Source organism: Salmo salar, chromosome 09 (assembly GCF_965601325.2).
Source record: "Salmo salar chromosome 09, fSalSal1, whole genome shotgun sequence".
Lineage (NCBI taxonomy): Eukaryota > Metazoa > Chordata > Actinopteri > Salmoniformes > Salmonidae > Salmo > Salmo salar.
The window spans coordinates 71,359,708-71,387,522 of record NC_138299.1 but is presented as its reverse complement, the minus strand read 5'-3'; the positions used below and the strand labels follow the sequence as shown (position 1 = coordinate 71,387,522).

General features: G+C 43.3%; 1 protein-coding gene across 1 annotated transcript; it reads right to left on the bottom strand.

Annotated features, from left to right (window-relative positions):
• Positions 1 to 965: 965 nt before the first annotated feature.
• On the bottom strand, positions 966 to 27,785 carry LOC106611640 (TBC1 domain family member 2A). The gene is made up of 16 exons (XM_014212054.3): positions 27,480 to 27,785; positions 24,413 to 24,947; positions 23,529 to 23,679; positions 12,924 to 13,050; positions 12,328 to 12,464; positions 11,599 to 11,861; positions 11,189 to 11,458; positions 10,801 to 10,926; positions 10,510 to 10,620; positions 8,728 to 8,885; positions 8,164 to 8,476; positions 5,571 to 5,758; positions 3,416 to 3,536; positions 2,953 to 3,138; positions 2,670 to 2,791; positions 966 to 1,787 (listed from the first exon to the last, which is right to left on the bottom strand). Exons 1-16 carry the CDS (start codon positions 27,527 to 27,529, stop codon positions 1,589 to 1,591), a joined length of 3,057 nt encoding a protein of 1,018 aa, XP_014067529.3. The 5' UTR covers positions 27,530 to 27,785; the 3' UTR covers positions 966 to 1,588.
• Between the last annotated feature and the right edge of the window lie 30 nt (positions 27,786 to 27,815).

The following is a 27,815-nucleotide window of genomic DNA, read 5'->3' as shown; positions in this document are numbered from 1 at the left end:
TCGAACATCTCATTCCAAAATCATGGGCATTAATGAATATGCTGCTATAACAGCCTCTACTCTTCTAGAAAAGCTTTCCATTAAATGTTGAAACATTGCGGAGACTTGCTTCCATTCAGCCACGAGCATTTGTGAGGTCGGCGCTGATGTTGGGCAATTAAGCTTGGGTCGCAGTCGGTATTCCAATTTATCCCAAAGGTGTTGGTCTGGGCTCTGTGCAGGCCAGTCAAGTTCTTCCACACCAATCTTGACACGTTTTGCATGGACCTCACTTTGCGCATGGGGGGCATTGACATGCTGAAACAGAAAAAGGCCTTCCCCAAACTGTTGCCACAAAGTTGGAAGCACAGAATCATCTAGAATGTCAGTGTTAATGCTGTAGAGTTAAGATTTTCCTTCACTGGAACTAAGGGGCCCAGCCCAAATCTTGAAAAAAAGCCCTAGACCATTATTCCTCCTCCACAAATGTACAGTTGACACTATGTATTTGGGCAGGTTCTCCTGGCATCGGCCAAATCCAGATTCATCCATCGGCCTGCCAGATGGTAAAGCGTGATTTATCACTCTAGAGAATGTGTTTTCTGGTGGTGAGCCTTACATCACTCCAGCTGATGCTTGGCATTGCGCATGGTGATCTTAGGCTGGTGTGCGGCTGCTCAGCTATGGAAAGTCATTTCATGAAGCTCCCGACGAACAGTTCTTGCTTCCAGAGGCAGTTTGGAACTCCGGTAGTGAGTGTTCCACTTCACAATAACAGCACTTACGGTTGACACGAGGCAGAAATTTGACGAACTGACTTGTTGGAAAGGTGGCATCCTATGACGGTGCCATGTGGAACATCACTGAGCTCTTCAGTAAGGCCATTCTACTGCCAATGTTTGTCTATGGAGGTTGCATGGCTGTGTGTTTGATTTTATACAGGTGTGGCTGAAATAGTTGGATCCACATACATTTGGACACGTAGGGCAGTTATATACAATTTAAAATATTACATTTCATAACACTTGTGTAGCTACAAAGTTCACATGGCATATTTAAGAGTAACTCATGACAAAATATGCAATTGAAATGTATAAAACTCTACATGACCATAGTTTGAAATACCTACTGTAGTAAATGTGTAAATTGTCTTTGGTGTTAATTCCCTTTGGCAGTGCATATACAGTAAATAATACTAATTCAATGATTCAGTGAGAATATGGTTGGTCAGGTTTAGTGTTCTTGACCATAACTGACATTATTTACCTTAAAGGCACAAAACAAATGTATCCTGGGTCAAATCTGTACCAGCTGGGCCACTAACAAGATGGCCCTTCCGTAGTCTACAACAGCGTTTCCCAAAGTCGGTCCTGGGGGCCCCAAAGGATGCACGTTTTGGTTTTTGCCTGAGCACTGCACAGCTGATTCAAATAACCAACTCGTCATCAAGCTTGGATTATTTTAATCAGCTGTGTAGTGCTAGTGCAAAACGGGGCCCCAGGACTGAGTTTGAGAAACGCTGTTCTACAAGATGGCATTTCAAACCCGTTGCCTAGTAAGTCCACAGGATCCATCGCCATCCCTCTCTGTCCAGAGTCCCTAATGGTCACTACAGCTCCTCATCGTCCTCGCTGACCAGTATAGTGTCCAAGTCCTTGCGCTGTGCGCTCTCTGTGACAAACTCTCTCTGCTGGGCCTCCAGCTCTCTGAGCTCCCCCTGCAGGCGCTCCAGATGCAGCGCACGCCGGTTCCTCAACAGCTTCATGGGGAACGGGTTCATGTCACTGAAGGCAATGTTGGTCAGCTTCCTATTGGAGGGAGCAGGGTACGACGAGCCCAATATTACTCAACCTGCTTATTTCCATACAGTAGAATTGAAGTCTATATGCTGCATGGCTAAATAAAAAAAATTAAGCTGTACTGAGCTAACCCTAGATCTCTCATTGACATTTTTGTCATTTAACAGAGTCACTTACAGGAGCAATAGCTCCATCTCTGTGTGTGGTTGTACATGCATGCATTGGTCGGACAGGAGTTTCTGATAGTGAGTCCGAGTAAGTCATCCTGGCTATGTCTACACAGGCAACCCAATTCTGATATTTTTTCCACTAATCACATCTGATCTTTTCACATCAAAAGACCAATTAATGAAAGATGAATCAATTGGGCTGGCATCTCATCTGCTCTTTGTTTGGAGATAAGAGACAGACTGTGGTGAATACTGCCCTCGATGCACTCCTCTGGCTGTATAGCCTCTTGTTATCTCCCAAGTGTTGAGCCCATAGCTATGCCGTCACTGCTGCTATCTGAATTATATATGGTGATGTCTGTCTTGGCCTACGGCAAAAATAGCTCCTCCATCTGCTCTGCCATTAACATACCGACTAAATAGGGCACCAGAAAAAGAATGGTCTAGGAAGGACAAACAATATAGATAATACAACAACTGAACGGCTAACAAATGACAAGCTAAATATGATTTGGTGGAATGGTTCAACATCCACGTAGGGGTGTATCAGGTGTGTTAGTGCTGGGCTGTAACTAAAAAATGCACATCAGTCCTCCAGGAGTTTAAGACCTCTGCTATAGTGGTTCCTGTCCCACTAGAGAAACACTGACCTAATATAGTGCTATATTTTCATAACACGGCCTCCATATTTTGACCTTAGATGATTTTTGTGGCCCCTCACCTGCCGTCAGAGATGGTCTTGGCGAAGAAGCGCAGGTATTGGTAGATCTCCACGCTGTCATGAATCTTCAAGATGTCCTCCTCTTTGTACTTGAACAGAGCCAGGGCATACCGAAATATCACCTGCACAAAAACATGCACACATGTTTACATTTGAAGTGGCTTATTTACTACTAATAATAATTTTATACCAGGTCAGTCATCGAGGCCCAAATTTGAATGCCCCTGGGCTAGGGGCTGTATATGTTTCCAGCCCAGGCTCGAGTCTCTCTGAGGTGGGGTACCTTGGTACCCTCATAGAGGAAGGCGTCCCACACTCGCAGGAGGATATCGCTGGGCAGGCTCTCTACGAACACCACGAGGAACCAGTTGAAGGTGATGAGGGACACGTCCACGCTATGCTCCTCAAAGTGAGCCGCCAGCCGGGGTATCTTCTCAGCCATGAAGTCCTTTAGCACACACTGGTCTGCCTGCAACACACACACACACAATGTCCCACTGGGTCACATCAGCAGATGGCATTAACCGATATTGACATGTGACAAATCTTGAATTCATTTCGTCGTTCATTAAACTGTATGCACTATTTCAGTTTCAGAACAGGTGCAGAACTAAAATGAACTAAATCATTAACTTCCCATAATGTTGCACAATATTTACTACAGTGGAGAACTTCTCGATACCATTTATGTTACGCATCTATGCCGTTGTTTGAAAACATATATATCCTTCAAGCCGAATCATTACCTGCGAGGATATGAGCGTTTTGGTGTAGTAGTCCTGGGGCATGATGGCCTCCACCACAGCTACTAGACACCAGAAGGCATCCTCCTCACTCTCCAGCACCAGGAGAGCTATGGCTGCCAGCCTGAAGGGAGAAGGAGTGGCCAACGTCACAGTTGTCCTTTGTCATTCATTTGACATTTTAGTCATTTAGCAGAGGCTCTTTTCCAGAGCACACATTTTCATACTTTTTTTCCCTTACTGGTTCTCCGTGGGAATCGAACTCACAACCAAGAACCATGCTCAACCAACTGAGCCACACAGCACCCCATATTCTGTAGAGATTGTTTTGAAGTTTGTGAAAGCTTGTATGGTATACAGTGAGGGAAAAAAGTATTTGATCCCCTGCTGATTTTGTACGTTTGCCCACTTACAAAGAAATGATCAGTCTATAATTTTAATGGTAGGTTTATTTGAACAGTGAGAGACAGAACAACAAAAAAATCCAGAAAAACGCATGTCAAAAATGTTATAAATTGATTTGCATTTTAATGAGGGAAAAAAGTATTTGACCCCTCTGTAAAACATGACTTAGTACTTGGTGGCAAAACCCTTGTTGGCATTCAGAGGTCAGATGTTTCTTGTAGTTGGCCACCAGGTTTGCACACATCTCAGGAGGGATTTTGTCCCACTCCTCTTTGCAGATCTTCTCCAAGTCATTAAGGTTTCGAGGCTGACGTTTGGCAACTCGAACCTTCAGCTCACTCCACAGAGTTTCTATGGGATTAAGGTCTGGAGACTGGCTAGGCCACTCCAGGACCTTAATGTGCTTCTTCTTGAGCCACTCCTTTGTTGACTTGGCCATGTGTTTTGGGTCATTGTCATGCTGGAATACCCATCCACGACCCATTTTCAATGCCCTGGCTGAGGGAAGGAGGTTCTCACCTAAGATTTGACGGTACATGGCCCCATCCATCGTCCCTTTGATGCGGTGAAGTTGTCCTGTCCACTTAGCAGAAAAACACCCCCAAAGCATAAAGTTTCCATCTCCATGTTTGACGGTGGGGATGGTATTCTTGGGGTCATAGGCAGCATTCCTCCTCCTCCAAACACGGCGAGTTGAGTTGATGCCAAAGAGCACCATTTTGGTCTTATCTGACCACAACACTCAGCAGTTGTCCTCTGAATCATTCAGATGTTCATTGGCAAACTTCAGACGGGCATGTATATATATTCTTGAGCAGGGGGACCTTGCGGGCGCTGCAGGATTTCAGTCCTTCACGGCGTAGTGTGTTACCAATTGTTTTCTTGGTGACTATGGTCCCAGCTGCTTTGATCATTGACAAGATCATCCCGTGTAGTTCTGGGCTGATTCCTCACCGTTCTCATGATCATTGCCACTCCACGAGGTGAGATCTTGCATGGAGCCCCAGGCCGAGGGAGATTGACAGTTCTTTTGTGTTTCTTCCATTTTCGAATAATCGCACCAACTGTTGTCACCTTCTCACCAAGCTGCTTGGCGATGGTCTTGTAGCCCATTCCAGCCTTGTGTAGGTCTACAATCTTGTCCCTGACATCCTTGGAGAGCTCTTTGTCTTGGCCATGGTGGAGAGTTTGGAATCTGATTGATTGATTGCTTCTGTGGACAGATGTCTTTTTTACAGTTAACAAGCTGTGGTTAGGAGCACTCCCTTTAACAGTGTGCTCCTAATCTCAGCTCGTTACCTGTATAAAAGACACCTGGGAGCCAGAAATCTTTCTGATTGAGAGGGGGTCAAATACTTATTTCCCTCATTAAAATGCAAATCAATTTATAACATTTTTGATATGCGTTTTTCTGGATTTTTTGTTTGTTATTCTGTCTCTCACTGTTCAAATAAACCTACCATTAAAATTATAGACTGATCATTTCTTTGTCAGTGGGCAAACATACAAAATCAGCAGGGGATCAAATACTTTTTCCCCCTCACTGTATCTATAGCCTGCTCTGAGTAGCCAGATAGAAGAAAATGCATGTTTTAGACAAGACAATATATTTTCATAAAAATATAAATTGTCTTCATCAGGCAGTTTTGGAGTCGGCACGATGTATCAGTTTACAACTTTGTCCATTAGGTGGCAGTATTTTTTTTATATATCATTCAGCACACTGCTGACTAATATAGGTAGTCTTGTGCACCTGTTGAGGCCCTGGCAGTAGCCGATGGTGGGGTTTTGCCAGGAGAAGGCCAGCAGGATTCGTTGGAGCTGCTGCAGGGCGGGGCTGGAGGGTGAGGAGAAGTGCTGATTGGTGGTGAGAGTGCGGTACAGGTCCAACTGGATCTGTCTGGAGGCCTGGTGGGGCGATGTAAGGCTCTTCTGGCACAGCTACAACAATAACGGACGGATTTTATGTAGGTGGATAGAAAGATGGACAGACAGATATACAGTGCATTCTAAAAGTATTCAGACCCGTCAAATTTTTTCACATTTTGTTACGTTACAGCCTTATTCTAAAAGGATTTAAAAAAATAATAATCCTCAATCTACACACAATACCCCATAATAACAAAGCAAAAACAGGTTTTTAGAATGTTTGCAAATGTATAATTGTTTTTATAACATTTACATAAAGTATTCAGACCCTTTACTCAGTACTTTGTTGAAGCACCTTTGGAAGCGATTACAGAGTATAGAGTCTTCTTGGGTATCACGATACAAGCTTGGCACACCTGTATTTGGGGAGTTTCTCACATTCTTCTCTGCAGATCCTCTCAAGCTCTGTCAGGTTGGATGGGGAGCATCGCTGCACAGCTATTTTCAGGTCTCTCCAGAGATGTTCCATCGGGTTCAAGTCTGGACTCTGGCTGGGCCACTCAAGGACATTCAGAGACTTGTCACGAAGCCACTCCTGCGTTGTCCTGGCTGTGTGCTTAGAGTCATTGTCATGTTGGAAGGTGAACCTTCACCCCAGTCTGAGGTCCTGAGTGCTTTGGAGCAGGTTTTCATTTCTTTTTGGCAAACTCCAAGTGGGCTGTCATGTGCCTTTTACTGAGGAGTGGCTTCCATCTGGCCACTCTACCATAAAGGCCTGATTGGTGGAGTGCTGCAGAGATAGGTGTCCTTCTGGAAGGTTCTCCCATCTCCACAGAGGAACTCTGGAGCTCTGTCAGAGTGACCATCGAGTTCTTGGTCACCCCCCTGACCATGGCCCTTTCCCCCGGGTTTGCTCAGTTTGGCCGGGCGGCCAGCTATAGGAAGAGTCTTGTTGGTTCCAAACTTCTTCCATTTAAGAATGATGGAGGCTCTTGGGGACCTTCAATGCTGCAGAAATGTTTTGGTACCCTTCCCCAGATCTGTGTCTCAACACAATCCGGTCGCGGAGCTCTATGGACAATTCCTTCGACCTCATGGCTTGGTTTTTGTTGTGTGTTACCTTATATAGACAGGTGTGTGCCTTTCCAAATCATGTCCAATCAATAGAATTTACCACAGGTGGACACCAATCAAGTTGTAGAAACATCTCAAGGATGATTCATGGAAACAGGATGCAGGACCTAAGCTCAATTTCGAGTCTCATAGCAAAGGGTCTGAATACTTGTGTAAGATATTAGTTTTTTTATTTGTAAAAATGTCTAAAAACCTGTTTTCGCTTGTCATTATGCAGTATTGTGTGTAGATTGATGAGGACTTTTTATTTATTCCATTTTAGAATAAGTCTGTAATGTAACAAAATGTGGAAAAAGTGAAGGGGTCTGAAATACTTTCTGAATGCACTGTAGATACTGTATATTAAGATATACACTACTGTTCAAAGGTTTAGGGTCATTTAGAAATGTCATTATTTTTTAAAGTAAAAAAAATGTGTCCATTAAAAGAACATCAAATTGATCAGAAATACAGTGTAGATAGACATTGTTAGTGTTGTAAATGACTATTGTAGTTGGAAACGGCAGATTTTTAATGGAATATCTACATAGGTGTACAGAGGCCCATTATCAGCAACCATCGCTCCTGTGTTCCAATAGCACGTTGCGTTAGCTAATCCAAGTTTATCATTTTAAAAGGCTAATTGATCATTAGAAAACCCCTTTGCAATTGATGTGCTTGTCCTCTTGCTCAGTTGTGCACCGGGGCCTCCCACTCCTCGTTCTATTCTGGTTAGAGCCCGTTTGCGCTGTTCTGTGAAGGGAGCAGTACACAGCGTTTTTCGAGATCTTCAGTTTCTTGGCAATTTCTCGCATGGAATAGCCTTCATTTCTCAGAACAAGAATAGACTGATGAGTTTCAGAAGAAAGTTCTTTGTTTCTGGCCATTTTGAGCCTGTAATCAAACCCACAAATACTGATGCTCCAGATACTCAACTAGCCTAAAGAAGGCCAGTTTTATTGCTTCTTTAATCAGAACAGATTTCAGCTGTGCTAACATAATTGCAAAAGGGTTTTCTAATGATCAATTAGCCTTTTAAAATTATAAACTTGGATTAGCTAACACAACGTGCCATTGGAACACAGGAGTGATGGTTGCTGATAATCGGCCTCTGTACGCCTATGTAGATATTCCATTAAAAATCAGCCGTTTCCAGCTACAATAGTCATTTACAACATTAACAATGTCTACACTGTATTTCTGATCAATTTGATGTTATTTTAATGGACAAAAAATGTGCTTTTCTTTCAAAAATAAGGACATTTCTAAGTGACCCCAAACTGTTGAATGGTAGTGTACAGTAGATTGAGAAATTGAGAGCTACATTGTAAGGAAGTGAACTCGCTTAATCCAATACCACCCACCTGCTGGTAGCGATCCGGGTGGCGCTCCCATAGCGCGCGTGTGCGCACCCTCACCACCCAGCGCCACACCCGCGGGCGGTACTCACACGGCACGCCGCCCCGCAGAAGGCTTTTGAGCTCCGAAGAGGGGCAGAGGTTGTCGGCCGGGCGGCCCCCCAGGTACTGAGCCCAGCGGCCCAGCAGGAGCCTGTCCCCGGGCTCCTGCCTCAGCTGGCTGTGGGAGCGGATCTCCAGGGCCTGGATCTTGGCCAGCAGTTTTATGTCCTCCACCTCATAGTCTGGGATGATCTTGAAGCCATACTCGTCGTGCTCCCTGAGGGACAGCCAAAAGAAAAATATCAATGGTTTTGATGATATAAAAATGTTTGCTCATTGTCTGACTGTATTGTTGATTTAATGTATTGTTTATAACATGTTCCTCTCTTATGTCTCATTGTTAATTATCACAGGACATGACAGCTGAAAGCAGCATGGTGAACAACGATCCAGTCCTGTCATCTGTCAGTGTAGTGAAGCAGAGGAGACAAAGAAGGAAGCAATTTTAGACTATTGAGCCCCTGTTACCTGACAGGGTTGAGTTTGAGCACGTCGTTCAGGTCTCCCTGTAGTTTCCTCACAGCCTCCCGCTGGCCCGGTTCTAGAGCCTTGTTCTCCTGCAGCTTCCCCAGTACGCCCAGGTAACGACTCTCTATCTGACAGTTACGAGCCTCCAGGTATGCACACTGCAACAAAATAAGCACCCCCTAATCAAGACTAAGGTCCCAATTCAATCAACTGTAGGGGCCAAGAGTGGTTAACACTAACTGCAATCCACTCTAACCCTCTTCCTCTTTTATTTTTCTTTATTTTTACTATTTTCTACATTGTAGAATAATAGTGAAATAACACAGTAACCAAAAAGTGTTAAACAAATCCAAATATATTTTATTTTTGAGATTCTTCAAAGTAGCCACCCTTTGCCTTGATGACAGCTTTGCACACTCTTGGCATTCTCTCAACCATCTTCATGAGGTAGTCAACTGGAATGCATTTCAATTAACAGGTGTTCCTTGTTAAGTTCATTTGTGGAATTTCTTTCCTTCTTAATGCGTTTGAGCCAATCAGTTGTGTTGTGACAAGGTAGGGGTGGTATACAGAAGATAGCCCTATTTGGTAAAAGACCAAGTCTATATCAGGGCAGGAACAGCTCAAATAAGCAAAGAGAAACAACAGTCCATCATTACTTTAAGACATGAAGGTCAGTCAATCCGGAATATTTTAAGAACTTTTAAAGTTTCATCAAGTACAGTCACAAAAACCATGAAGTGCTATGATGAAACTGGCTCTCATGTGGACCACCACAGGAAAGGAAGACCCAGAGTTACCTCTGCTGCAGAAGATACGTTCCTTAGAGTTACCAGCCTCAGATTTCAGCCCAAATAAATGCTTCACAGAGTTCAAGTAGTAGACACATCTCAACATCAACTGTTCAGAGGAGACTGCGTGAATCAGGCCTTCATGGTCGAATTGCTGCAAAGAAACCACTACTAAAGGACACCAATAAGAAGAAGAGACTTGCTTGGGCCAAGAAACACGAGCAATGGACATTAGACCGGTGGAAATCTGTCCTTTGGTCTGTGTCCAAATTTGAGATTCTTGGTTCCAACCGCCATGTCTTTGTAGACGTAGAGTAGGTGAACGGATGATCTCCGCATGTGTGGTTCCCACCGTGAAGCATGGAGGAGATGTGATGGTGTGGGTGTGCTTAAATCGGTGATTTATTTAGAATCCAAGGCACACTTAACCAGCATGGCTACCACAGCATTCTGCAGCGATACGCCATATAATCTGGTTTGCGCTTAGTGGGACTATTATTTGTTTTTCAACAGGACAATGACCCAACACACCTCCAGGCTGTGTAAGGGCTATTTGACCAAGAATGAGAGTGACGGAGTGCTGCATCAGATGACCTCGCCTCCAAAATCACCCGACCTCAACCCAATTGAGATGGTTTGGGATGAGTTGGACCGCAGAGTGAAGGAAAAGCCACCAACACGTGCTCAGCATATGTGGGAACTCCTTCAAGACTGTTGGAAAAGCATCCCAGGTGAAGCTACTTGAGAGAATGCCAAGAGTGTGCAAAGCTGTCATCAAGGCAAAGGGTGGCTACTTTGAAGAATCTCAAATATATGGTTACTACATGATTCCATATGTGTTATTTCATAGTTTTGATGTCTTCACTATTATTCTACAATGTTGAAAATAGTGCAAATAAAGAAAAACCCTTGAATGAGTAGGTGTGTCCAAACTTTTGACTGGTACTGTATTTGCCACTGAATAGCCCACATAGTGACTAGGCAGACCCACCTTCACCATAATGCTTTTCTCCTGCTCGGAACTGTTGCGCCATAGCTTGGTCAACTGGTAGATCTCAGAGTTCAGGAACTTGTTCTGGATCTTGTAGGCCTCAATGTCATCCTGTGAGAAATATGAATAGAGAGCTAGGAAGGACAGGGTACGGGGTATTTAAAGAAGCAAAGAAAAATGCTTCAGATTTGGACTACCAACATAATCTACTTCAAAAGACTCTATGGTTCTGGTCTGCGTCTTGAGGCCGGACTTCCCTCTGATGGTTGACCGATCAAACCACAAACCAACCTTGAGGTTCTCTGTGTCCTCATTCAACTGGCGGAAGGTCTGGGCCTCCAGGCCATTGTTGGTGGACACTGTGCGTGTAGGGTCGGCCATGCAGGCTGACACCTTCTCTAACAGCTTCAGGATCACCTGGAATGATACCAAGAGACAATGATATCGGAAATCTCTAGATTAGATCAGGAAGTGTAGAGCTACACTGGGAACAAAATAGAATAGAATATACCCTCGAATCCCAAATCAACCCCTAGATCTACCCCTACTTTGCTTTCTGATTGGTTACTTGGAATGTCACCGTAATGCTTAAAACCACCTATCCAATCCTTTCAGGATAATGATGATGACATGCCTATTCTAATCCTTCCCTAGCTGACCCTTCCTGTCTGAGCCTCACTTCCTGTTTTGCGTGGTTCTTCTTCCTCATCAGTGTCACGTTCTCCTGCAGCTCGGCCACTTGGGCGTCCCTCTGGGCTAGGCTCGTTCTCAGGTCTTCCGCCTCGGCCTTCAGCTCCTCCAAGCGACCTCGTAGGTCAGCGGCGTGACGCTCGTAGTGCCTCAGCAGCTCCAGGCGCTCCTGCTCGCCCTCGGCTGCCAGGAACTCTGTGCACGTCCGCTTCTCCAGCTGAGCCACCTCCAGGGCCTTGTGTAGGAGCCACACCAGCTCCTGGATGGGGGAAGGGGAGAAATAAGAGGATAGGATGCAGGAGCAGGGTGGGAATACAAATGCAATTTAATGGAGCTGCTACTGATATCAGGAGACACTGCTTACTAGTGTGATTGACGAACTTTGGTCTTAGCTCTAACCTTCTGGGCCTTGATGTCCTCATCCAGTATGTGCTTCTCATGCTGGAGGCAGGTCGTCCTGTCTGCGCTTTCTGAAGGAGCTTCCCGGAGCACAGCAGGCATAGTGGCACAGCTTCCCCTCGTCTTCTTCCTGCTCCTCGGGGACGGGGACGACAATGGGAACGACCTGCCCTCTGCAGGGGAGAGCTGGTCCCTGGGGTCCACCAACAGCAGCAGGGGTGTAGGGGTCAGGGGGTCAACGGGAGTCCTAGGGCCTATACACTCTTGGAAAAACAGGTGCCATCTTGAACCTAAAAGTGTCCTTCGGCGGTCCCCATGGGAGGACCCTTTGAAGAACCCTTTTTGGTTCCAGGTAGAACCCTTTCCACATAGAGTTCGACATGGAACCAAAAAGGGTTCTCCTTTGGGGACAGTCGAAAAACCCTTTTGGAACCCTTTTTTCTGAGTGTAAGCGGGCATGGAGGTTAGTTGGCCATGGCGCTGTGGTTATTATGGACTGTGACAAATCACTAATGTGTCAAGGAAAATGTATTTTAGTTTAGACAAGAAAAAAATGACAATGTTACTAGAGAAATGACAGCATTATACTGTACATAGTTATCAGACAATGAGAACATCTGATCCTTCTGATTTCAATCAACTGCCAACAGAGGGCAGAAGTATGCCACCAGTGTAAACACCAGTGTATTGGAGAACATCTCCAGAAGCTGCGGTGTGTGTGAGACGTACCAAGCCTGTTCTGGGCTGTCTGGGAGGGGGTCTTTGAGGTGTTCAGTGGGTTCCAGGGAGGAGGCACCTCCAAATGGAACACACTCCGACTCCGCTCCAGGGAGGACCGCTTGGAAAACAGACTGTGCACCGAGTTCCTGTAGGAGCAACACACACACACAAATGTAACCATGCACACCAACACACACACACGCACGCACAGCAGTATCATTAACAGGCAATCAATCTGGCCCACACGTTTGAACAAAACAACTATACCAGCTGCCTTGAAAGTGAAAACCCACTACTAGAACAATCCCTTGATGATCAATCAATTAGCGGTTAAGGTACAGGCAAAAAAAAATACTTTAATCTCAAAGTCACTTTCACGACTAAGTAAATCTTGGCATGTTAGCAGATTGGCAGACAATAAGCACCTGTAGTCACAAAGCCACAAACAGTTGTAATGACTACAATCAACAAAGTCGATGAATATCAAGTCCAACGTCAACTACTTCAACGTATCGCAATGCCGTATGTTGTACAGAACCAGTCATATGCCTCAATCACAAACGAATGGGATAAGATGGGGACTTCTAAAATGATGAGGCACTTACTGAATCTCTATCAGAGGGTGCTTGATGGAGAAGTTGCTTAGGGGGTTCCGTTGTGGCGGCGCGGGAAGATTGGCGGCCTCCTCACCTAAGAGGCCTGGCGGGGTCTTCACCTTGGGCAGGAAGTAATCTACATTACAGGAAGTAACAGCAAAGAACAACGTCAGTGGATCACGCCCTCTGGAGCCAGGGAACACAAAGGACACAGCTACTCATGTAACAAGCAGGAAACTTCCGGCTAAAGACAATGAGAGTGATATCATGAGTTGAAATACAGAGGATAAAGATTATGACTGGGCACCAGACTTGTGTTAACTTGTTCTTCAGGTGAAGTTGTTTGCTCTTACTGTACTGCTATGAACTGAAGAATATCACATTGGGTGAGAGCTGGGAAAGAAAATCCAACCCATTGAAACGTCAAGAGATTCATATATTTTTGTGTGAACGGAACAAATTCTGGACTACATTTGGGCAGCCAGGTTGTGCACGCTGGATGAAACTAGTCAAAATATACTGTTTTGTTCCTCCAGAAGCTCTGTGAAATATTTTGGGCCTGTCAGGACAAGCATGAAATACCTCACAATTCACAAACCAGTTGGTAGGAAAGGTTGTCTATACAAGGAGCAAACTCAGTTATGTTGTTCATAGACATAACAGGGTAGTAACAATAACATAACTTTCACGTTGTTCATTCATGCTTATTCCAGACATCTATGACTTGAACACTTTATTTTAGGTAATCTTATGTCTCTTTTAAATTCAAGCTATTTGCGCTTCAAAATAACAAGGATATACAGTACCAGTCAAAAGTTTGGACACACCTACTCATTCAAGGGTTTTTCTTTATTTTTACTATTTTCTACATTGTTTCTTTGCAGCAATTCGACTATGAAGGCCTGATTCACGCAGTCTCCTCTGAACAGTTGATGTTGAGATATGTCTGTTACTTGAACTCTGTGAAGCATTTATTTGGGCTGCAATCTGAGGTGCAGTTAACTCTAATGAACTTATCCTCTGCAGCAGAGGTAACTCTGGGTCTTCCTTTCCTGTGGCGGTCCTCGTGAGAGCCAGTTTCATCACAGCGCTTGTTGGTTTTTGCGGCAGCACTTGAAGAAACTTGAAAAGTTCTTGAAATTTTCCCGATTACTTCAAGACATGAAGGTCAGTCAATGATGGACTGTTGTTTCTCTTTGCTTATTTGAGCTGTTCTTGCCATAATATGGACTTGGTCTTTTACAAAATAGGGCTATCTTCTGTATACCACCCATACCTTGTCACAACACAACTGATTGGCTCAAACCCATTCATTCCACAAATTAACTTTTAACAAGGCACACCTGATAATTGAAATGCATGACTACCTCATGAAGCTGGTTGAGAGAATGCCAAGAGTGTGCAAAGCGGTCATCAAGGCAAAGGGTGGCTACTTTGAAGAATCTCAAATATATTTTGATTTGTTGAACACTTTTTTTGGTTACTACATGATTCCATATGTGTTATTTCACAGTTTTGATGTCTTCACTATTATTCTACAATGTAGAAAATAGTCAAAATAAAGGAAAACCCTTGAATGAGTAGGAGTGTCCAAACTTTTGACTGGTACTGTAAGTTGATTTATTGGACCTAGAATAGCCTGTGTGTAGTGTAGCCATGCTGTGCTGTAACCATGGTTATATTTAGTCTGTGGGCCCTGCAGCCACCTGCTCCTAGCGCAGCAGGGTGACAGACTTGCACTTCCTCTCTCTCTGGGAAATGCAGAACCACTTACTGCAGCTGTCAGAGGGGCTGTAGCCTAAACATGAATTACCCAGACTCCCCAGGGGTGAAAGAGCAGGGCACGCTGGAATCACCTGGGACACGTTCAGTAGGCAAACTTTGCGAAACTCTCAGAAATATGTCTCTGAATAAGATAGAAATGTCATGAATAGAGCTAACATTCCTTATTCAGAGAGACATATTTCTATCTGCAACATTCTACAACTTTTACCCTGATTAGATTTAATTTACCACTTCATATTCTACAGTTGAAATACTATTGTAAAATTGGTGGTGCTTATTTAATTGACTAGCTAAGAAAGTGTGGCGTAGCAACGGAGTAATTCCATTGGGTAATACAGTACTGCTACCAAGTCATATCTAATACCAAGTGGATAAAATCCAACTGAGTTTATCTTCACATTCAGATTGAATGATGGTACATTAACTTCTCCATTCCTGTAAAATCACTAATGGTAGATAAGTGGCATCAAGTCTCCAGAGATGAAAGCGGAAAAGCATCCAGCGTGAGCATTATAGCTTTGCGATCCAGTCAAGCCAGGCACGGCCAGGAAATGTCTTCAATTTGCAGACGGAAAAAAATCGAAGCACATCTTATCAGCGTTGCTTCCTGTCCCAAACCCCACCCCAGCAATCTCAACCTTGGCCAGGTCACCCATGGGGCATGAACTATCCTTCAACACCGGAATGTTGAATCATTTATTTTTCAATGATGAAAGCCTGTGTAGGTGAAAATAACCTTCAATCTTTTTCATGAAAATGCCATGACCCTAAAGGCCTTTAAATAGTAAATCTACATTTTGGGCCCAAAAAGGGAAGCCGAACCTTAATTTGTTGATCATGTACCTTTTAAGACATTCTATTGTTTAGACAGCAAATACCAGTGTGTCAGTTATTATCTGTTTCGAAGTTGAAACATGAATGTTGGCTATGAATGAACATTCTTCTCAAAACTATTGCAACAGATAAAAGCAATCTGCCAGGGCCAGCCATTGTGTACAGTCACCTCCAAAATGATTAGCACCCTGGATAAAGATGAGTAAAATATACTTGATCAAATAAATAATACAAATACTGAGCTATACTGTATGCAAAAAATATAAAAAGGTTTTAGTTTATAGTAGTACAATTCCTCAGAGAAAAACATTGTTTAACAAGCAATACAAAAAAAATCTCCAAATGATGTGTCAAAATTGTTGCCACCCCTCTTTTCATTACTTTGTGCACCTTCCACTTGCAAGGAAAATGGCAGCTAGCCTTTTTCTATAATGTTTTATGAGATTGGAGAACACATTGGGAGGGATCTTTGATCATTCCTCCATACAGAATCTTTACAGATCCTTGATATCCTTCATCTGTGTTTATGGACTGCCCTCTTCAATTCAAACCACGGCTTTTTAATGGGGTTCAAGTCCGGAGACTGAGATAGGCATTGCAAAATGTTGATTTTGCAATCAATTAACAATTCATTTGTGGATTTTGATGTGTTTGGGGTCATTGTCTTGCTGGAAGATCCACTTGCAACCAAGTTTCAGCCTCCTGGCAGGGGAAACTAGGTTTTACTGGTACTTGGTAGTTCATGACTGCGTTGACCCTAACATTGGCCCCAGGAACAGTGGAAACAGCCCCATAACAGAAAAACCTCCACCATACTTTACAGTTGGTACTGTATGAGGTTATTTTCTACATATGCATCCTTCTTTCGAGGCTAAACCCACCACTGGTGTGAGTAGCCAAAGAGCTCTATTTTAGTCTCATCTGACCATAGCACCCGGTTCCAATCCAAGTTCCAATGCCGTTTAGCAGGTGTTTACATTTGTTGGTTTCTTCTCATATTTTGCAGATGTTATCGCAAGTGCAGCGAAATGCTTATCTTTCTAGCTCCAACAGTGCTGTAATACTTAACAATACACACAACCCCCCCCAAAAAAAATCAAATTAAGAAATATCAGAATGAGCAATGTCAGAATATATATACTGTATATAATGGTGTGTATAGACAGCATATGAATAGAAAAGGTGTACGGCAGTAGTTATATAGCATGAGCCTTGAATAGAATACACTATCTTAATTGGGTAAAATAGTATGTAAACATTATTAAAGTGACCAGTGTTCAATGACTATGTACAGTAGTCTCTAAGGTGCAGGGTAGAGTACCGGGTGGTAGCCGGCTACAGTGGTGACTAAGGTTCAGGGCATGGTACTGGAAGACGGCCGGCTAGTGGTGACTATTTAACAGTCTGATGGCCTGGAGATAGAATCTGTTTCTCAGTCTCTCAGTCACAGATTTGATGCACCTGTACTGGTTCCTTCTTCTAGATCGGGGGGGTGGGGTGGGGGGGGGGGGGGACTCCAGTCCTCAAAGGCCTGATTGGTGTCACATTTTTTCTCCATCCCTAGCAAAACACAGCTGATTAATCAAATTGCATTCTAAACGGAAGATCATGATTAGGTGATTGTTGGAGTCTGGTGTGTTACCTGGGGCAAAACTGTGACACCAATCACGCCCTCGAGGACTGGAATTTCCCACCCCTGGATGATAGCGGGGTGAACAGGCCGTGGCTCAGGTGGTTGAGGTCCTTGATGATCTTCTTGGCCTTCCTGTGACACCGAGTGCTGTAGATGTTCTGGAGGGCAGGCAGTGTGCCCTCGGTGAGGTGTTGGGTTGACCGCACCACCCTCTGGAGAGCCCTGCGGTTGCGGACGGTGAAATTGCCGTACCAGGCGGTGATACAATCCGACAGAATGCTCTCAATGGTACATCTGCAGACGTTTGTGAGGGTCTTAGGGGTCAAATTTCTTCAGCCTCCTGAGGTTGAATAGGCACTGTTGCGCCTTCCTCACCATATTGTCTGTGTGAATGTACTATTTCAGGTTGTCATTGATGTGCACACCGAGGAACTTGAAGCTTGTCATCCTCTCCACTGCGACCCCGTTGATGTGGATGGGGGCTTGCTCATTCTGCTGTCTCCTGAAGTCCACGATCAGCTCTTTCCTTTTGTTGACTTCGAGGGAGAGGTTATTTTCCTGGCTCCACTCCACCAGGGCCCTCACCTCCTCCCTGTAGGCTGTCTCGTCGTTGTTGGTAATCAGGCCCACCACTGTTGTGTCGTCAGCATACTTGATGATATAGTTGGAGATCTGCGTGGCCACGCAGTCATGGATGAACAGGGAGTACATGAGGGGGCTGAGTACGCACCCTTGTGGGGCCCCCGTGTTGAGGATCAGTGTGGCGGAGGTGTTGTTGCCTACCTTTACCACCTGGGGGTCGGCCCGTTAGGAAGTCCAGGACCCAGTTGCACAGGGCGGGGTTCAGACCCAGGGCCTTGAGCTTAGTGATGAGCTTGGAGGGCACTATGGTGTTAAAGGCTGAGCTGTAGTCGATGAACAGCATTCTTACATAGGTATTCCTCTTGTCCAGATGGGATAAGGCAGTGTGATGGCAATTGCGCCATCCGTAGATCTGTTGGGGCGGTATGCAAATTGTAGTGGGTCTAGGGTGTCAGGTAAGTAGAGGTGATATGATCCTTAACTAGTCTCTCAAAGCAGGTGAGTGCTACGGGGCAATTGTCATTTAGTTCAGTTACCTCCCTTTCCTGAGTACAGGAACAATGGTGGACATCTTGAATCAAGTGGGGACAAGGGAGAGACTGAATATGTCTATTGCATAGAGGTGGCATCTAACTGTAGATTTGGAGACCTCAAGTTCTGTAATTCTCCAAATGTGGCCGTTGGACTTTTCTTTGACTCCGGAACCATCTTCCTCACTGCGCGTAGGGACAAGATACACATGCATCCTCTACCAGGCAACTTTACCACTGTTCAGGTGGTTTTCAACTTTTTCATTGTTGCCCTGTAAGTGGTATAAGTCAGAAGTTTACATAAACTGAGTTGAAATGTATTTAGCTAAAGTGTTTCACAATTCCTGACATTTAATCCTTGTAAAAATTCCCTGTCTTAGGTCAGTTAGGATCACCACTTTATTTTAAGAATGTGAAATGTCAGAATAATAGTTGAAAGAATGATTTATTTCAGCTTTTATTTCTTACATCACATTCCCAGTAGGTCAGAAGTTTACAAACACTCAATTAGTATTTGGTGGCATTGCCTTTAAATTGTTTAACTTGGGTCAAATGTTTTGGATAGCCTTCCACAAGCTTCCCACAATAAGTTGGGTGAATTTTGGCCCATTCCTCCTGACAGAGCTGGTGTAACCGAGTCAGGTTTGCAGGCCTCCTTGCTCACACATGCTTTTTCAGTTCTGCACCACAAATGTTCTATAGGATTGAAGTCAGGGCTTTGTGATGGCCATTCCAATACATTGACATTGTTGTCCTTAAGCCATTTTGCCACAACTTTGGAAGTATGCTTGGGGTCATTGTTCATTTGGAAGACCCATTTGTGACCAAGCTTTAACTTCCTGACTGATGTCTTGAGATGTTGCTTCAATATGTTCACATAATTTTATATCCTCATGATGCCATCTATTTTGTGAAGTGCTCCAGTCCCTCCTGCAGCAAAGCACACCCACAACATGATGCTGCCACCCCCGTGCTTCACGGTTGGGATGGTGTTCTTCGCTTGCAAGCCTCCCCCTTTTTCCTCCAAACATAACGATGATCATTTTGGCCAAACAGTTCTATTTTTGTTTCATCAGACCAGAGGACATTTCTCCAAAAAGTACGATCTTTGTCCCTATGTGCAGTTGCAAACCGTAGTCTGGCTTTTTTATGGCGGTTTTGGAGCAGAGGCTTCTTCCTTGCAGGTTATGTCGATATAGGACTCGTTTTACTGTGGATATAGACACGTTTGTACCTGTTTCCTCCAGCATCTTCACAGGGTCCTTTGCTGTTGTTCTAGGATTGATTTGCACTTTTCGCACCAAAGTACTTTAATCTCTAGGAGACAGAACGCGTCTCCTTCCTGAGCGGTATGACGGCTGCTTGGTCCCATGGTGTTTACACTTGCGTACTATTGTTTGTACAGATGAACGTGGTACCTTCAGGCGTTTGGAAATTGCTCCCAAGGATGAACCAGACTTGTGGAGGACTACAATTTTTTTTCTGAGGTCTTGGCTTATTTCTTTTGATTTTCCTATGATGTCAAGCAAAGAGGCACTGAGTTTGAAGGTAGGCCTTGAAATACATCCACAGGTACACCTCCAATTGACTCAAACGATGTCAATTAGCCTATCAGAAGCTTCTAAAGCCATGACATCATTTTCTGGACTTTTCCAAGCTGTTTAAAGGCACAGTCAACTTAGTGTATGTAAACTTCTGACCCACTAGAATTGTGATACAGTGAATTATAAGTGAAATAATCTGTCTGTAAACAATTGTTGGAAAAATTACTTGTGTTATGCACAAAGTAGATGTACTAACCGACTTGCCAAAACTATAGTTTGTTTACAAGGAATTTGTGGAGTGGTTGAAAAACAAGTTTTAATGACACCAACATAAGTGTTAGTAAACTTCCAACTTCAACTGTATTTGTTTTTTTCATTCGTTTTTCTGTACCCATTGCCTGATTTATGAAAATCAACAACCATTTGTCTGTTTTTATTTGTGAGTTCTTTGCCTTTCCCTATGGTGATGGATGACAAAGGGATTTTACATGGGTGTCTCCTCATCTTTATACCCCAGCGAAACAGGAAGCCATTGAAGGCCACAATACAATTCCTTAAACTGAGATAAATTTTTTAAAAAGTAGAATGTTAAATGTTTCATTTTGTTTTATTTATAAGAGTCTTTAGGGGTGCCAATAATTTTTACTCTCATCTTTAGATTTGTTGTTTTTGTATTAATGGTATATAGATCTTTCCATGACATAGACTGATCAGGTGAAATGATCCCTTATTGATGTCACTTGTTAAATCCACTTCAAATCAATGTAGATGAAGGGGAGGAGAAAGGTTAAAGAACGGTTTTTAAGCCTTGTGACAATTGAGACATGGATTGTGTATGTGTGCCATTCAGAGTTTGAATGGGAAAGACAAAATATTTAAGTGCCTTTGAATGGGGTATAGTAGTAGTTGCCAGTGTCAAGAACTGCAACGCTGCTGGGTTTTTCCACGCTCTACAGTTTCCCGTGTATATCAAGAATGGTCCACCACCCAAAGGACATCCAGCCAATTTGACACAACTGTGGGAAGCATTGGCGCCAACATGGGCCAGCATTGCTGTGGAATGCTTTCAACACCTTGTAGAGTCCATGCCCCAATGAATTGAGGCTGTTCTGAGGGCAAAAGGGGTGCAACTCAATATTAGGAAGGTGTTCCTAATAATTTGTACACTCACTGTATATTGAGCATACAATATAGCAGGGATCATCAACTAGATTCAGCTGCGGGACGATCTTTTCTTGAGCAGATGATCGTGGGGCTGGAACATAATTACTAATCATTTGTAGACTGCAAATTGACTGCATGAAGCCTAAACCGATATAATATTTCACTAAAACGTAACCATTTCAAACCTTGCTTACATTTATATACGATCGCGTGTCTGACAGACTTTCTATTATCTTTATCAAGGGTGACAATCATTTTGGAAGTGACTGTATATTATTTATATATAAATGCCTGATTTTATTATTGTGGAAATACTGTATCTTACATGACGGAAACTAGTAGCAAGGAGAGCTTCCTTATTATTTTGAAAAACAGGTCTCTATTCAAAAAGACTTTAAAAAGGACAAATAGGCCAGTTGTTTCCCAGCGCCAGACATCAGCTGACTGGACTGTCGGAGGAGCATGGAACAAGTCTGTTGATCCTCCAGAAAGTTAAAACACTGGAAGGGCCTGTTCAGAAAGCTGCAACGTTACAGCATGTTCAGATAGAAATGAATTGTGTAGAACAGATATGACGGTCTGATATTTAAAAACAAAAGGGAGTCATGTCAACGCTTCTCATAGTATTTCTATCTGGAAAGTTCGGAGTGCTTCAGTTACCTGAATACACATCACTGCTTCCTTAGTAACCTTAGAGTATAACAATGATGAGTAACAATATTTGTTGCACTGTGCAAACAAGAATAATGTAACATTAAAGTTTCAATTTTGTATGTACACTAGTTGGTTTTTGACAGAATGCTTGTATGAAAGTCTATTCGAGAGTTAAAGATGAATGAGTTACCCAATGTTCTGTTCATGTGTCTGACTGGCTTGCTACGCTTGACGTGCACAGTGGATTTGCTCAATCACTGAGAGGAATTGGGTAAAGGTATTTCGGGAAAGCTAGGGGCCAGTGAATAGGGGAATCCCTAGTGCCTAACCAACCAGGGAGATGACGATTAATGAAGTTACTACATAGCTAAGGGATGAGTGTGGTAAATATGAACACCACACTGCAATTTATTTATGTCTGTTTTCACCTCATTGATTGACAGTAAAACTATTGACTATATACTCAGGTTTGTTGTTTTATATTTAAGCATTAAGGCCCGGGGGAGTATATGGCCAACATACCACGGCTAAAGGCTGTTCTTATGTACAACGCAACGCGGAGTGCTAGGACACAGCCATATACCAAAAACCCCGAGGTGCCTTATTGCTATTATAAACTGGTTACCAACGTAATTAGAGCAGTAAAAATAAATGTTTTGTCACACCCATGGTATACGGACTGATATACCAGGGCTTTCAGCCAATCAGCATTCAGGGCTTGAACCACCCAGTTTATAATGTCTTATATTGTAGTGCTTGGTTGCAATTTTGAGTTCAATTCAACTAACTGTATTTATCCCCTCATTAACAATTAAGAGGGTTTTTCTACCTCTGCAACCTGCCGTAAGACATTGTAGTCACACATTGTCATAGGGTGTTTTCTGCAGCAGTGTTTGGAATCTTGCAGCCTACATGGAGATTACATTTAAAATAGCATGTATCAAGAGGGAGCGGCATAACTTGCGACATAATTGTTTTTGTCAGAATACTTGAATAAAAGTTCATTTGAGATACAAGACAAAGTATTCATATTAAACTTTTTATGTATTTATTTATTTATTTAACTAGGCCAGTCAGTTAAGAATAAATTCTTATTTACAATGATGGCCTACACCGGCCCTACGGTACTCCCCAATCATGGCCGGTTGTGATACAGCCTGGAATCGAACCGGGGTCTGTAGTGACGCCACTAGCACAGTGCTATAGACCGCTGCGCCACTCAGGAGACCCAACTTTAGTATGACATCAACAACAAACAGAAAATGTTATCAGCTATCAAAGCAGAACTTGATCCAACTAGTTACAACATTTTCATAAATGAAACCAGTCATTGTTGATGGTACTGCAGTGGATAGCATCCATTTGACAGACTCCTGGCCAATTCTGCTATTTTGTGTGTGTTTTTACGCAGAACTTATTTTTATTTGTATTATCTTTAACTCCTGTATTGTTGGAAAAGGACCCATATGTAAGCATTTCACTGTTAGTCCATACCTGTTGTTTCCGAAGCATGTGACAAATAAAATGCGTCAACTCAACAAAAAAAATCCCACTGAGGAACAGATATTGAAACTATGCAAAGTATATTGTTCCTATTTTAGAAGTGTGGCACTGATTACGTGTCTGATGGCTTTTAACGTTCAGTGCCATGATGTGCCATTCTTAAACCTGCCTGAATTATTACATTTCTCTTTCATATTTTCGTGGTTCCCTAAATCATTAACCATGCATGGAATATGATGGCATTTGATTTGAACAGCTGGTATTCTTAGCCTGGTTGCCAGATTTGTTTCTACATGAACAACCTTCCCTGTCGTTCAATGTCAGGCCGAACATAATCTTGATCAGTGTCTGGGGCCACTTCATCCTACCCCCTGTCTTACTGTACCTGTACAGTTGGTGGGTAGTTCCCCCTGTCCCTCTGGTCTCTTGTGGTCAGTGCAGTGGCTTGTGGATTCTCCTGTCAGCTGGTCTCGGTGCTGCCATCTCTTCAGCTGCAGCTGCTGTAGCCAGTACATCATGGCCTCCTGGTTAGCTGCCTGAAACAGACAGAAGAGATATTGTTAGCCTACTGTACATACAAGCGTGTGCCATGAGTCAGAATCTCTGTAATGCATGACTTCTGAAATGTTTTGAGTTCTTTTTTAAGTCAGAATGTTCCTTTGTGGACCAAGATAAAGTATTCCAATGCCAATGTGGGAATATGAGCGTATTTGTCTTCCTGTATATCAAACATAGACACTATAAACAATAATACAACAGTCTTCTACTTTAAGGAGAAACAGAATAAGAGATGCCTCCATTTTGTATTAGTAAGCATTCCCATTCAGCTCTCATGATTCAGCTCTTTGACAAAAAGGAACTGTTGTTTCCTTATTGAGAGGAATACTGTAGATTGACACTACACAGCTGTGTGACCCAAATAGCTGGGTTAACATGAGACAGGTATTCAAATACAAGAGCACCACTGTTTTGCTGCCTCATTTTTTTAATCCTCTTAGTGGTCTTACCCATCCTGCCCCCAAAAACAATGACCTTTCAGAAATATTGATGACACTCACATTCAGAACAACGTCCTACACTTCAAACCCTGGTGATATAGTGAAAATGTGAGGGTCCCAAATGTGATTCCCCTCTAATCAGGGACTCTCTAGCCAACCAATGACATTATTCATTAATGAATTAACTATTCATTCAAGAAAACCAGCAGAACTGTCAACATCACAGTTCAGATTTAAATACCCATTGAATTGAATATTCGAAAAACCTTACCTTGAGGACAAAGGTGCGTTCGGGGGTCTGGATGTGAAAGGTGCCCTGCTCTCCTTGGAGGGGGTATCCGAGCGTGGCGCTGCACAGCTGGATCCTCCCCAGAGAGGTCACATCCAGCGCCGTCCTGTAGTAAAACAACTGGCTCTTCTTCACCTCGTACGTGAACCAGCGCGACTTCCATGTCTTCAGGGGACCTCCTTGTTTAAGGAGGTACCCACAGAGTTTACTGTTAGACAGGCTTTCTGTGGGTTGTTGCTGGGCTTGGTCGTCCGTGGTGGTGGCGGACTGAGTAAGGAATGCTTGGCTCTGGCTGTTGTCTGTGGTAGCGGTCTTAGCCAGGACCTCTTCGGTCTGGTGGTCTTGACTCGGCTGGCCCATGCTGTTTGTGTGTGTAGCAGTCTCTTCAGTGCTCCCAGTCCCCAGTGTTGAGATACAATCATCATCATCCGCTGGGCTTACCGCCTCTGCTTGCAGAGGAAGTGAGTGAGACGAGGCAGCGATGGGATTTCCTTCTGGGCCCTCTCCCTCCATCACGCTGAGAGAAGAAGGAGAAGAAAAAAAGAGAAGAAAAACAAAGCAAACAATGACTTGGTAGCCTACAATAGAGAGGTCAGGATGCTATATTTAACCAATTGGACACTTGACATAGGAAGTGAGGGCTTCACGATGGGATCAGCATGAACACATATTAAAGGTCCTATGCAACTGTTTTTTTTATCTCAATAACCACTCATGTGTATTAAATTATTTAATAGACCAATAAGAAAGACTTCCAAACCTCTCTGCCAATAACAGTTAGTTTTCAGTTTCCCCCTGCCCACTCAGACCACTCCCAGGCAGTCCTGGCAAAATTCTTGCTTGAGAAATGTATCTTTGCTAAGAATCTATTTTTATTTATTTTTGACCATTTTAATTTATAACAATCACAGTAAGGAACTTAATTGTTACCCAGAAATGATTTCTTATTGAGATAAAAACAGCGACATTGGACCTTCAAGCTTTTAACTGGGAATTGATTTAATACACACTTCAAAAGATTCACACACACTTGATATGACCACATTTTACACTCCATTGATGTCATATAGGGAACTTGCAAATACAGGTGCTTTCAAGACAACTGCTGGAAATAACCAAGGTCAAATCATGACCTTGGTGATATTCTGGTCATTAAGTCAGAGCTCTAGAAAGATGCCCGAGTTTCTGGCATGTAATTTCGAGTTGGATTACAATTCAAAAAGATTTTTCCCAGTCAGGATTTATTTCGGATTTCCAAGTTGTCTTGAACGCACCGATGTCGGTAGTCAAAGATTTCCGAGTTCCCAGTTGTTTTGAACACGGCATACAACCTTCCTACAGGGAAAAATGCACGCGAATGCCCCTCCACTTGTAATTATGCCTAGCGGCTCGATCACACTGACAGCATCATTGCACAAAATGGTACGCAGCATCATCTGAATATGTGTGCAACAAAAGTTTAACATTCGCCTTCTGCTACCATTTCTGTCAAGCCATCTAAGCATACAATTCGATGCATACGCTCAATCGAACGTATGCACCACACAGAACGCACTACAACTGCCTCTGCAACGCATTGGGAATGAATGTACTTCAGGTTTAGCAAAGCGCAATGACGCTGTAGGTGTAATTGTCCGTAGGTGTGATCGAAGCGTTATCCATTCTATTGACTAGATACTCTAGTGGCCACACGAACAATGAAAGTAAACGTCTTAAAAAATGGAAGATAGTTGGAGGCAAGATCAGGTGGGACTAATCTAGCCAATGAGAGGGAAGATACGGGTGTGAACAACAGGTACAATGGTTTCAACAGCCAAGTCCAAATTGGCTATAGCACCAACAAAAATTGGCTTTTTTTGGTCTTAATTTAAGGTTAGGGATAGAGCCCCACAGTGGGGGTGTCATAATACCCATAAAACCTAGCAGTCAAACAGGGATTATTTTTTTTTTAGAAACACTTAAAATAATGGCTGTGTTTCGTGTAGGCTTACCCTGCGTGATGTTTTCATAACCATGTAAATCTTTCTCGAACAAGGACACTTTTAGCAATATAATCAACTATTTGCTCTCAGATTCGAAAATCCCAATCATCGTAAACATAGACATCATGCAAAACTACAAATCCCTGCAAGCTCCTGCACATCATCTCTGGCTGACACCTTTGCTGGCAGGTAGTGTCCATTTAAAACTTGCACAAGACAGTTCACGGAATAGCCACGGAGTAAATACAGGCGAATATACTGATAAAAGCTACATGTTACTAGACAGATTTACACGGTTATCAAAACGTCAGACCAGGACAAGCCTACAAGAAACACAGCCCGTATTTTAATTGTTTCTAAAATCCCCTATGGGAAAAATGAATGCTGTAAAAACAATTGGAACAATTTCCCAGTTTGACCGCTAGGTTTTCTAGGTATTATGACTCATACTGTGGTACTCCACCATACGTTTCAGTGTAATTTACATTTAAGTCATTTAGCAGACGCTCTTATCCAGAGCGACTTACAAATTGGTGCATTCACCTTATGATATCCAGTGGAACAACCACTTTACAATAGTGCATCTAAATCTTTTAGGGGGGGGGGGTATCCTAGGGGGGGGGGGTATCCTAGGTATTCCTTAAAGAGGTGGGGTTTCAGGTGTCTTCGGAAGGTGGTGATTGACTCCGCTGTCCTGGCGTCGTGAGGGAGCTTGTTCCACCATTGGGGTGCCAGAGCAGCGAACAGTTCTGACTGGGCTGAGCGGGAACTGTGCTTCCTCAGAGGTAGGGGGGCCAGCAGGCCAGAGGTGGATGAACGCAGTGCCCTTGTTTGGGTGTAGGGCCTGATCAGAGCCTGAAGGTACGGAGGTGCAGTTCCCCTCACAGCTCCGTAGGCAAACATTAGGTTTAAAATCTCATTTTAATAAGAAGATAAATTGTAGAAATAAGCGGGGGTTTTTTTCTCTCGAAGTTGCCGGGATGTCACGTGTCCTACTTATATCAATACACTTGTAACAACCTAATCATTACGGAACTTAAATAGTGCAAGAGGCGTCACTGCAGTACCTGGTTCGAATCCAGGCTGCATCACATCCGGCCGTGATTGGGAGTCCCATAGAGCGGCGCACAATTGGCCCTGCGTCGTCCAGGTTTGGCCGTCATTATAAATAAGAATTTGTTCTTAACTGACTTGCCTAGTTAAATAAATAAAATACAAAATTAAGCCATTACAATTTTGTTAAACAAATTCGACACTCTCTCAATGAACTTCATACAAAAACTCCTCGCTTTGTGAGCGACAAAACGCCACTTGCTGGAAAAACAGATTTTGAAACCAGTTATCTCCCTCGAAGCGCCTTCCCCTGGAATGGCTGGCTTGGACCGAGTCAGTCGTCAAAGTCA

Coding starts and splice junctions, on each gene's coding strand:
- LOC106611640 (XM_014212054.3), bottom strand. CDS start 27,529: ATGGGACTCCCAATCACGGCCGGATGTGATGCAGCCTGGATTCGAACC. Junction 3,139..3,415: donor AAACGCTCATATCCTCGCAG/GTAATGATTCGG, acceptor TGTGTGTTGCAG/GCAGACCAGTGTGTGCTAAA. Junction 2,792..2,952: donor TCCTCTATGAGGGTACCAAG/GTACCCCACCTC, acceptor GTTTTTGTGCAG/GTGATATTTCGGTATGCCCT.